The sequence below is a fragment of the Morus notabilis genome, unplaced genomic scaffold (genome assembly GCF_000414095.1).
Source record: "Morus notabilis unplaced genomic scaffold, ASM41409v2 Scaffold96, whole genome shotgun sequence".
Taxonomy (NCBI): Eukaryota; Viridiplantae; Streptophyta; class Magnoliopsida; order Rosales; family Moraceae; genus Morus; species Morus notabilis.
Genome location: NW_010367009.1, coordinates 308790 through 319625, shown reverse-complemented (window position 1 = coordinate 319625; position 10836 = coordinate 308790). Strand labels below are relative to the sequence as shown.

At 33.3% G+C, this 10836-nt stretch overlaps 3 protein-coding genes across 4 annotated transcripts in view; 1 reads left to right on the top strand and 2 right to left on the bottom strand.

The window, feature by feature from the left end:
* The first annotated feature begins 90 nt into the window (after positions 1-90).
* LOC21401475 (terpene synthase 10) lies at positions 91-2693 on the top strand. Of its 2 annotated transcripts, XM_024174364.1 has the most exons (6): positions 91-101; positions 814-988; positions 1178-1393; positions 1517-1655; positions 1855-2103; positions 2241-2693. In XM_024174364.1, coding segments are annotated over exons 1-6 (1086 nt in total). In that variant the 5' UTR covers positions 91-100; the 3' UTR covers positions 2547-2693. The 2 variants fall into 2 exon arrangements, with proteins under 2 accessions (XP_024030132.1, XP_010109849.1); XM_010111547.2 differs by lacking the exon at positions 91-101 and having other exon boundaries at positions 681-988.
* A 1442-nt stretch (positions 2694-4135) lies between these two features.
* Positions 4136-8692, bottom strand: LOC21401474 (2-alkenal reductase (NADP(+)-dependent)). The gene is made up of 5 exons (XM_024174403.1): positions 8195-8692; positions 7299-7476; positions 6215-6381; positions 5214-5296; positions 4136-4764 (listed from the first exon to the last, which is right to left on the bottom strand). The coding sequence occupies exons 1-5, from the start codon at positions 8417-8419 to the stop codon at positions 4386-4388; spliced, it is 1032 nt and encodes a 343-aa protein (XP_024030171.1). The 5' UTR covers positions 8420-8692; the 3' UTR covers positions 4136-4385.
* A 610-nt stretch (positions 8693-9302) lies between these two features.
* Positions 9303-10836, bottom strand: part of LOC21401473 (ankyrin repeat-containing protein NPR4) — a 5561-nt gene continuing 4027 nt past the window's right edge. Inside the window, exons 5-6 of the mRNA XM_024174380.1 lie at positions 10319-10767; positions 9303-9991 (exon numbers count right to left, since the gene is read on the bottom strand). Of these exons, the coding sequence (XP_024030148.1) occupies positions 9377-9991; positions 10319-10767 (1064 nt within the window). The 3' untranslated portion in view covers positions 9303-9376. The remainder of the gene's footprint in view (positions 9992-10318; positions 10768-10836) is intronic.

Below are 10836 nucleotides of genomic sequence, written 5' to 3'. Positions count from 1 at the left end.
TGTAGGTAAGAAACCTATCAGCAATTCTTGAAGGGCAATGGCAAGCGGCGGATGAATGGTGGAGATGGGAATGGATACCGCTCACGCAGTTATCTTCCGCAGTAAGTTTAAGAAAAATCATGTATATGTATATATGATTTAAAGGTTTCAAGCATGTATGTTTAAAAAGTATAGGTACATATGTATGTTAAAGAAACCGAGGTTGTAGCTAACAACCCTCGTTTTGAGTATTTAAGTTTTAGAACGTTGCAACAGAGCATGCAACAAATAAATAAATTTTAAACATGACGATTTAAATGATTGATTTTAAAAGGGCTTTAAGATGTACTTGAATTTAAGATTTCTCACGAAATCCGTTTTAAAGTCAAAATTAAATGGCCCGATTGAATTGGCTAGTTTTAGAAAGACTTTTAAAGAGCATTTGAAATAAGAGTTCAAATGCTGCTCTGTTTGAAAGATATTTTTAGAACGTTTTATCTTAACTGAAATTAAGAAAAGCTTTAAGAAATTTAGTGATTCACTTATTTGAAATTATTGTTACAAATTATGAAAGTATTCTTTCTTATATTAAAAAAAAAAAAATGTTCCGCAAATTTTAAGAAACCCCAGTAAGTACAAGTTAAAGTTTAAGTTACAGTGGCGGCCTCATAGGAGGGTCGTCACAATATGAAGCTTCATTTCATATGGTTGAAGGTGAGAGTTTTTTGGAGGAAGCTCGAGACTTGACGACCAAATGCCTAGAGGAATACATAATGATGACGAAGAATTCCAAGGAACACCAAAATGATGACATTAATTTGTCTCGTCTTCTAGTGAGCCATGCATTGGAGGTACCACTACATTGGAGAACACCAAGGTTGGAGAGTAGGTGGTTCATCGATATGTACGAGAGGAGACAAGACATGAACCCTTCTTTGCTTGAACTTGCTAAACTAGATTTCAACATTGTCCAATCTACGCACCAAGAAGATCTGAAACACGCCTCCAGGTAATTGTTACATATATTAACTCAATATATCTACAAGATTATAAATCAAAAATAGTAAATTTTCTTCTCTTGTGCGCTTAATTTGTGTACGATGAAAGTAATTAATATATTTATTCCAATATGCGTAATTTATTTTTTACGTACAATCGATGTTGATTCTAATTTGTCGTATATCATGTGTAATTAAAGGTGGTGGAGAAAGACGGGCCTAGGAAAGTTTGAGTTTGCAAGAGATAGGTTGATGGAGAATCTCCTATTTACTGTGGGATTTGCATTTGAGCCTCAATTTAGCAGCTACAGAAGATTAGGCACCAAAGTAAATGCCTTCATAACACTAATCGACGACATATATGATGTTTATGGTACACTTGATGAATTAGAGCTCTTTACAGATGCGGTTGAGAGGTAATTAATAATTTTGGTAGTAATATTAATATTAATTCAATGATTTCATGATCATTTTCAATAATATTGCCTTTTGAATTAAGGTCATCACATATTGATCTTTATTAATTTTATTTATATTAGATGGGATACAAGCGCTATGGATCAACTGCCGGATTACATGAGGATGTGTTTTCTTGCCTTCCACAATTTCGTAAATGATACGGCATTAGATTTTCTCAAGGAACATGACATCCACTATATTAAATACCTTAAGAAAGCAGTACGTACAAGTAATTTGTTTTTATTTTTATTTTTTCTAGCTCCATCGATTAAGTTATTTCCTTAATTTTTGAACGAAATATTTACGTCATGCGTCTTAATTAATTCTTATCTAGCTACAAGTTTATAATTTCTTGTAATATTTAATTATTCAATAATTCTGGCTAACTTTATATCCCATATATATCATATTTTTTTAGTGGGCAGATCTTTGTAAATCTTATTTAGTCGAAGCAAAATGGTATTATAGTGGATACACACCAACATTCCAAGAGTACATTGATAATGCATGGATTTCAATGTCAGTACCAGTAATACTGGTCAATGTCTACGTTTTTGCTGAAAATCCTACAACAAAAGAGGCATTGACTTGCTTGGAAGAGTATCCGAGTATAATCCGTCATTCAGGAATCCTTTTTCGACTTTTAGATGATCTCGGAACATCGTCGGTACGTAAAAAATAACTAGCTCATAGGAAATTATATTTATTTAAAAGATAAAATACCGCATCCTCTCTATCCATTATTTTCATGGAATTTATCATGAGAAAGTATATTTATTATTTGTTATTTTTCTTCTAATTTAGGATGAAATTAAAAGGGGTGACGTTCCTAAATCAATTCAATGCTATATGCACGAAGCTGGTGTTTCAGAAGAGAAAGCTCGTCAACATATAAAGTTACTGATTCGTGAAACGTGGAAGAAAATAAATGAAGATAGAGTTACCGACTCCCCTTTCTCAAAAACATTCACTGAAATTGCGACGAACATTGTTAGGATGGCACAAAGCATGTACCTATATGGAGATGGATATGCTATTCAAGATCGTGAAACAAAGGAGCTTGTCATGTCATTACTTGTTGATCCCATTCCTCTCAAGTCTTATCCATGAAAAGCTACGATGATCACCATTATAGTGTCTCATTCATGTCTGTTATGTTGCCTCAGCACAATTAATTTTTTTCTTTTTATTTTTCATTTTTCTTGTGTGATAAATTGTGGGGTGTACCTAGAACAAATCCTCTTTCCTATAAGTTATATCTTTTTCAGAAAAGTAATTACCATTCGAATAAGAAATAACAATTATAAATACATTTATATATTACTAGTGAAGCAATGTACTTCGCATGTGGAGTTAATAATGAAAATAAATAGTGACATTTTATAATTATTGTTAAGCGTTTAATTCAAGTGTAATTTTTATTTTTTTAGAGTTATTTTGAAAGTAATATTTAGTGTTTTCCTAAGCGATAATTTTATTTTCAAACAAAAAATGTAATATCGCCTATAAGGAACTCTCCTTTTTTACAACAGTAATAGATAATAGACATAGCTTTCATATTTTGCTCCTACTAAAAAAAATTATGTGCAACTCTTCAACTAAATTATAATTATATCACCTCTAGAAATTTATGTTCTTTCCCTCTTACCAAACGGAGTGTAAATTGTTCACGTAAAAGAAACCACTAAATTTTATCTTCAATTCCAATTTGACTAACACTGTTATTAATTTCAAAGTTTAAGAGATAAATTGTCAAGATTAAAAATCAAGGAACCAAGTTGACAAAGGCATAAAGTTGAGAATGGTATCTGCACACACACACACACACACACACACAAAAACCCTTTTATTATTTATTATTTAACAATCTTCTGTTATTTGATTAGTATTGAAAATTAAGGTTTAAGGTTTTCTTGTGACACTCTCGTTCAATCTTTTTGATCATTAATAAACCTCTTTTGAGAATTCTCTCAATTATTTGTTCATGAATTCAAAATATCGTTGATACCAACGAATTTCATGTTTATTCTTATTTTCGTGGAATTCAGGAACTAACTAACAAGCACGAACATGGCCTCAACAAAATATGATTATTTCACGCCTTTTGAGAATGCGTTACATGTTGTGTTACCTTTCATTGGTCTAATATGATTAATTTTTCCTTTTTTTTTTTTTTTTGCTTATCGATTAATTTTTCCATTTGTTACAAACAAATTATTTTCTTCTTGAGTCATGGTTAGAGCTATAAAAAATATAAGCAAAGACGTTTTGTCAAATTTATTTTATTATTATTATTATTATTTTGCTAAGAACAATCGTTTTATCAATTGTTTCTTCTCAAATAACCATATAAATAGAAAACATTTGGTTGTGCAATCTGTATGGTGCAAAAGATATATGAGCGCACACACACACACAAATGCTCTTCAACTACAGTACACTCGTTAAGTAAAAACCTAGGATATAAAAAATAGAACTCTAATGAGATATGAGGCTTGTTTGGGAGAGCTTGCTAAACGCTGCTTTTAGCTTCTCAACTCTAAAAGCTACTTTTAGAAGTGTTTAGATGATCTGTCAGAAGTGTGTAGACTTTTTAAAAAAACTTTCAATTAAAGTCAGAAATTGTGGTTTTTAAAACTTATACCAGAGTTTAATTAAGACATTATAAACTTAATTACAACACTTTTATTGCTTATTAGAAAATTTAAAAATCATTTTGACCTAATAAATTCTTGGTTCTAAACACTTATTGAAAAGTCACAGTTTTTATTTCTCTTTTCCTACAGGCTAAAAACAAAAACAAAAGCTTTGTCTAACGGGCCCTACGATATACTGGCAAACATAGGAGTTTGAAAGTAAAAGTTTCCGTTGAACATGGATAAAGATTGAGTGTATTTGCAGTGAGTTTGTGCTTGAGCTGCAGCAACCAAAGACATATGCAAAGGCAAGTCATTCGTGAGAAACAACGACTACCTGTTTCCCGACATTGCGCCCCGCGAATAGCCCAACCAGAGCTGCCGGAGCATTCTCCAATCCTTCGGCAACATCTTCGACATACACTATCTTACCTTCTTTGATGTTTGGCAGAAGAAATTCGAGAAACTTTGGGTAGAGGTGATAATGTTCAAAGACCAAGAATCCTTCCATGCGGGCCCGTTTCCAGACAAGAGTCATCAGATTATGAACACCTTCAGTCTGCTCATGGTTGTACTGTGAGATCATTCCACAAAGAGCAATCCGAGCATGGTCCCGAATGTTTTGTATCACAGCATCGAGCATCTTTCCCCCGACATTCTCAAAGTAAATATCAATGCCTTCTGGGAAGTACCTGTTAAAAATAGTAAAAGAATTGGCGATTGATTCAATCCTTGTAGTGACAGATAACAAACAAACACTCACATTCAATGAACATTTTCTCTATTTGGCAGCTACATTAAACTTCAACCATCAAGTGGCTAACAATTTATTTGTCCTTTTTTAATTAGCCAAATGCACAATACGCATCATAAATTAAAGACTCGGAAATTAAAATATACAATTAGTGATTACGTCAATTGAAAGATAAAATTTGGGAGACTTGGTATGGTATCATTCTGTTATAATACATGAAGGGCCGTCAAGCCATTAAAGCAAAGGACTAATTCAAAGTTAGCACTCCAAAGTCTAATGTTAAGCATCTTCTAGAAACAGTGATTGGTTGTGTTTAATCTGGGAACTTCACCCGACGCTTTATACTTAACAGTCTTCAAAATTAGCAGGCACGGGTTAGTTACTAACCTTTTCAGAGCTGCATCCAAATCAGGCTCTTCTTTATAGTTAAAAGCCTCGTCAAATCCAAACTTGTTCTTTAGCAAATCGACCTGGCATTGTCAAAACGATGACGAAATAAAGAACTCCAAAATTTGAACAAGAAGACGATTCAAGAGGTTACAAAAGTGTACATCAGAGACTTCGATACCAAGAGTGAACAAGTGAATCTATGAATTGAAACAATGCTTAAGAGTGACCTAGATGAAAAAGAAAAACTGTTTAAACCAAACTGCCCGTGAGAAAATGATCAATGATAAGAGGCTTTTCTGTTGATTCAAGATGCTACTTCCCCCTCTTAACTCTATATACATACCTATAATCTTAGAATGCAAAGTTTTAATTACTTATGGAACAAAATGCGTTTTAATTACTTAGAATGCAGAAAATAATTAAAAACTAATGGAACAAAATGAGCACAAATCATTTACTATGCGTTTGGTTGGTGAATTCGTGCCATGATTCAAATCATAGTTCGTGGTTTGCTACAGTATTTTCTCTCACAAAAAACACACGTAAACCGAGAATGCTTTTGAATCATGATTCTGAATCTATGAACCAAATGTCAAATTAAACACAGATGTATTCATGGCAGCATTTGGTACACTTAATTGACTCGGTAACTCCTAAACCTAAACTCTTAACATTTATGTTCCCAGCCATTTGATTTTGGGCGTGGCATTAGACAAGTGCATGCTGACAATAAAATATTCATGGCCCATTTGGTTCATAGGTTTAAATGGAAAGTTCGAACTTTGAACGGAAATTGAAATTTTTTGTGAAATAAAACACTGTAGCAAAAAGGGAAAGAAACTATAGTTCAACCCACAAAACAAACGGGCTTTTAGGATTCACTAAACTTGAATCATTTTTGTAAAGTAATGGAAAAATAAAAATTTCATTAGCAGCTGCAGAGTGGAGAGTCGGATTTATTGAAGATTGTAGAGTTGAATACTCCCATACAACGATACCTTTTCTTTGCTGCCAGCACTCCCTACGACATAGCAACCTGCAAGCTTAGCAAACTGCCCAACAAGCTGACCAACCGCTCCGGCCGCTGCTGAGATGAAGACGTATTCTCCTTTCTTAGGAGAGCAAATCTCATAAAAACCAACATAAGCAGTCATACCAGGCATACCTACATACAATTATAAATACGATGAATTTATCAAACAGGACAAATCACAAACTTGTGTATACCTGAAATATTGTCCATAATAAACTTAGTGTTTCTTATGAGTAACAAGAATAGCTTATGAGAAATATCAACATAAATAAAAATAGTAAGTTGTTTAAGTTTCATTTCCTAATGCCTTTCTTAGAGTTTTGAACAAGTTTCTTAAAACTACTTAAATAAGTTTCCCTTTACTCATGGTTGGATAGTTTTCATTATTATTTTTTTTAGTTTGTCTTTCTTGTTGTTTTCTTCTCCACAAAGAGGTCTGAAGATTTTCATTGGAAAATAGTAAGTTGTTTAAGTTTCATTTCCCGATGCCTTTCTTAGAGTTTCTAATAAGTTTCTTAAAACTATTTAAATAAGTTTCCCTTTACTCGTGGTTGGATAGTTTTCATTATATTTTAGTTTCTATTTCTTGTTGTTTTCTTCTCCATAAAGAGGTCTAAAGATTGTCATTGGAATGAAGACTTGATTAATCGATTAATGATATAGAAAATTCCTCCAGTCTCTCTTTCTCTTGTTCTTAACTTCATCATTATCTAAATTCTAAACTCTTTCTCCAACTCGTGTTTTTCTCTCTATACTATCTCAACTTTCACCAAGTCCTCTTCTACTTCTCTTTCTCTTTCTCTTTATTCTATTTCTTCTCTACTGTCCCACATCAACTTCAGTATGGAGCACATTTTCCATTCCGCAACTCGCCGACGGTATAATCAAAATATCAAGAACAACACAGCCAATATGACATGTTATATCAGTAAGGCAAGAATTAGGATCTCTTTTCTTTTATTTCGGGAAAAAGAAAACATTTAGCACCATGAAATGATCATCTGAACAAAATTTTTATGACTCCATTGTCCGGATATGCAGAAGCTTACCAAGAATGCCAGTGTAATAAGACAGTGGAACATCAGTGTGATGAATTTTAAAGTGTGTGCGCGTTGCATTGATAACACTGTACTCTTCCCACCCTGTTATTCCCCATATCAAATCGCCTTCCTTAAAGTTTGGATCGCCAGAATCCAACACTTTAGCCACTCCATACCCGGTGATAGGCTGCAAAGTTTTTAAATCGAAGTCATTTGGTGGTAGACTGTAGACAAACAGAAGATTGGGCAGAAAACTAACCAATACAGAAAGTAATAAAAGAGTGACTAAAAGGGGATGTTAGCATTTTTCATTAATAAATCCAAAATTCCCATATACAAAGGAGGAAAAATTTTAAAAAAAAATTCATTTGCTCTTATGGAAAAGATTGAGTAGCCAAACATCATTGCGCCGCTTTCTCTGATGCAATATTTTAAATTTATTAAACGTTTAATTCATAAATTTAAAATTATAATTTAAAATTATTCTTACATCCCGTTCACTTTACCGATTCGAATTTAGAATTTGAGTTTTGTTACAATAAAAAATTCTCAAAAATAATTACATCTAATTTTTTTACTATAGTAAAAAATTCTCACATAAAATCACATCTTAACTCAAATTAAAAACTCAAATCAACGAACTAAACAAGTCATTAATTTATATATATTTTTTATAAAAATAATATTATAATAAATTATGAATTATGATTTAAATAATGATACGAATTTATCAATTAAATGTACACTTATAAATCTTTCTTTTATCATTATTTAATTCTTAGACAAAAAAATTAAAAAATTAAAAAATAACCCAAATGCTCAAACACCCAGATGAGAGAGAGAGAGAGAGAGGTTCAATTTTCATATTACCAAATGAAAGAATAAGTGGAAGTGTGAGGACTCACAGAACCGGGCTTGAATGCATCGACATAAGAGCTAAGGTTGGACTTCCTCATACGGCCTCGCATGTAAGGATCGCAGGACAAGTAAAGGTTCTTAACGAGAACCCCTTTGGAACCTTCTGGAAGCTTGAGCTTCGTAGTCGAAGAGGTGACAATCATGTCCGATTCCTTTGCAGAACCAGACACGTAATCTCTTAGTAACACTTGCTTGTTGATCACTTCCGCCATTACTGGTCTTTGTGGGTTGATCTTTGGAAATTAGAGAATTGTAAGTCGAAATTCAGTTGTTTGACTGATAAGCGTATGCGGATGTATGGTTCATATAGAAGAAAGGCGACGGAACCGGCTAGACGAAAACGACATGTGGTGAATGTGGTCCGCTAGTTATTTCTCCACCAAAGCGAAGGACAAAACAGAGAGAAAAAAAGGGTAAAATATTGGGGCCGTTCTTTTCACGGTTAGAGTTGAAAAATAAATTTATATTAAAAAATTATATATTAAAAAGGTTAAATTGTGATTCGAAATCTCTGGAGTCTGGACAATTATTGAAAGAAAATCTCTGGACTCTCTAGTTCTCAAGATAATATAGAACACAGTATCGTAACAGTGATTTGCATAATTGATTTATTTCCAATAAAAGAATTATGAATGATTTGCAATTATGTAAAATGACATAAACCATAGATACGTGTAAAACTATGTCAAACCATATACTTTGACTTTTCTCCACCCTTGTATATGAGGACAATTTTAATAGCCATATACATGTTACTTTATTTGGTATCAAAATGACAAAATCTCCATAAAAATTACGAAGACAACCCTTCTGACCTCCCCAAGATTATCACCCCGAAAACTCCGGGGCATTTGTACTAAAAAGTCTTTTCATTATACTGTTCTAATTTTCTCCAAAACCCCACTAGCAAAGAATATTTTGTGGCAAAAGTTTTTATTTTTATTTTTATTTTTATTTTTTGTAACTTTGCTACATATTAGAAGTAATCCAAAACTTCTGGATTATGATTGTAATATGTAGCAAAGTTACAAAAAAAATAAAAAATAAAAATAAAAATAAAAAACTACTAATCAAAACAGAAGTAAAATGTGTCCATAGAAGTCTAATTTTTAAGAATATATACATTATTATGCAGATAGAATGTTGAATACAACATTGAACTTAATTTCCTAGTATAACATATGTCTATTTGGCTGGAAAAGAGCTCTAGACCAGTATGTTGAACTGAAAGTGTCAAACAGAAGTGGAAACTGCAGAACAGCAAACACAACAATGGGAAGAAATGCGAAAATAGAAATTAAGAAAGGGACCCATTTTAACGCGTAGTGATGATAAGCAATAACGAAAGTGAAGCTGAAAGCAATCATCATGGTTATCATGGAGAAAAAGAGTGATGCCAGTCCGATCATCAGCTTCAATGGCAGCGATTTGAGGAAGTCGTTTTCGGCGTAGCGCGACGTGAGGATAGAAAGGAACATGAGTATTGCAACAACAGAGGAAAACATTGCCAACCCATCTGACAAAACAAAGATCAGAAACGAGGTGTACTGAAGATTGTTGGGAGTTCCCGAGTTATCGTTACCTCCTGGTAAGCTAAATGCAGCTGCAAACACTACAGTAGCGATGAGGGTCGACACGATCATACATGAATTGGCTGTGCTTTTCATCCATGACTCTCCTTCTCTTAATAACCTCTTGTGCTGAATACTAAACAGTTCTTTAGGTTTTTTTCGTTTCTTGTTTTTCTCCTTCGTATAAAGAGGTTGCGCAATCTTTTTGACCTCCTGCAGGACATAAATAACGTCATCGAATCGAAGAAACCTAAGTCATAAAAGAACTAAAATTAGAAAAGAAAAGCAGCCCCCGTAACAATGAGCTAATATATAGTAATTCACAGGCTATTTGTATCATGATTTGAATCGTAGTTCATTATTCGTTACAGTATTTTCTCTCACAAAAAATACACGTAAACCGAGAATAATTCTGAATCATGATTCTGAATTCATGAACCAAACATCAATGTTAACTTGATAGTAGTAAACAAAAAAGTAGGGGAAAAATTCGAAGCACAATGTTGAGCCAATCACAAAGAATCGGAAAGAATTAAGTACCTCGAACCACAATAACTCTTGCTGCATTTGCAAAGCTGCTCCTGATACAATGTTGAGCCTTTCTAGAGGGGGTAGCTGCGCAGCTAAATGCAATATGTTGTTCTCCTCATCATCTTCATAAGTTGCAAGAATGTCTTTGATTGGACCAATGTCGTGTATTAAGTTGAAGATGTTCGCATGACGGTTCAAAACAGCGACATGAATTATACTTCGGTTTTGTCTATCAGTTGCCCATACTAAATCCGGATAAGAGCTGATAAGCTCTGCTATGAACTCAAAGTTGCCTAATTTTGTTGCATCAAACAGTAGTTCTGACGGATGGCTGATCTGCTCCATGGTATAATCATGACCAATGTTTAAAACTTGTTTCCAAAGACATCTCACTAGCTCAAGGGCACTAGTTTGCTGCGAGTGCTTTCTCTTCAATTTAAAGTTCAAACCTGGCATTACTTGAATTTTGTATATGCTTGTTAGTAAACAAGATCTACAGATTAAGGACAGTATAATAAGCAGAAACT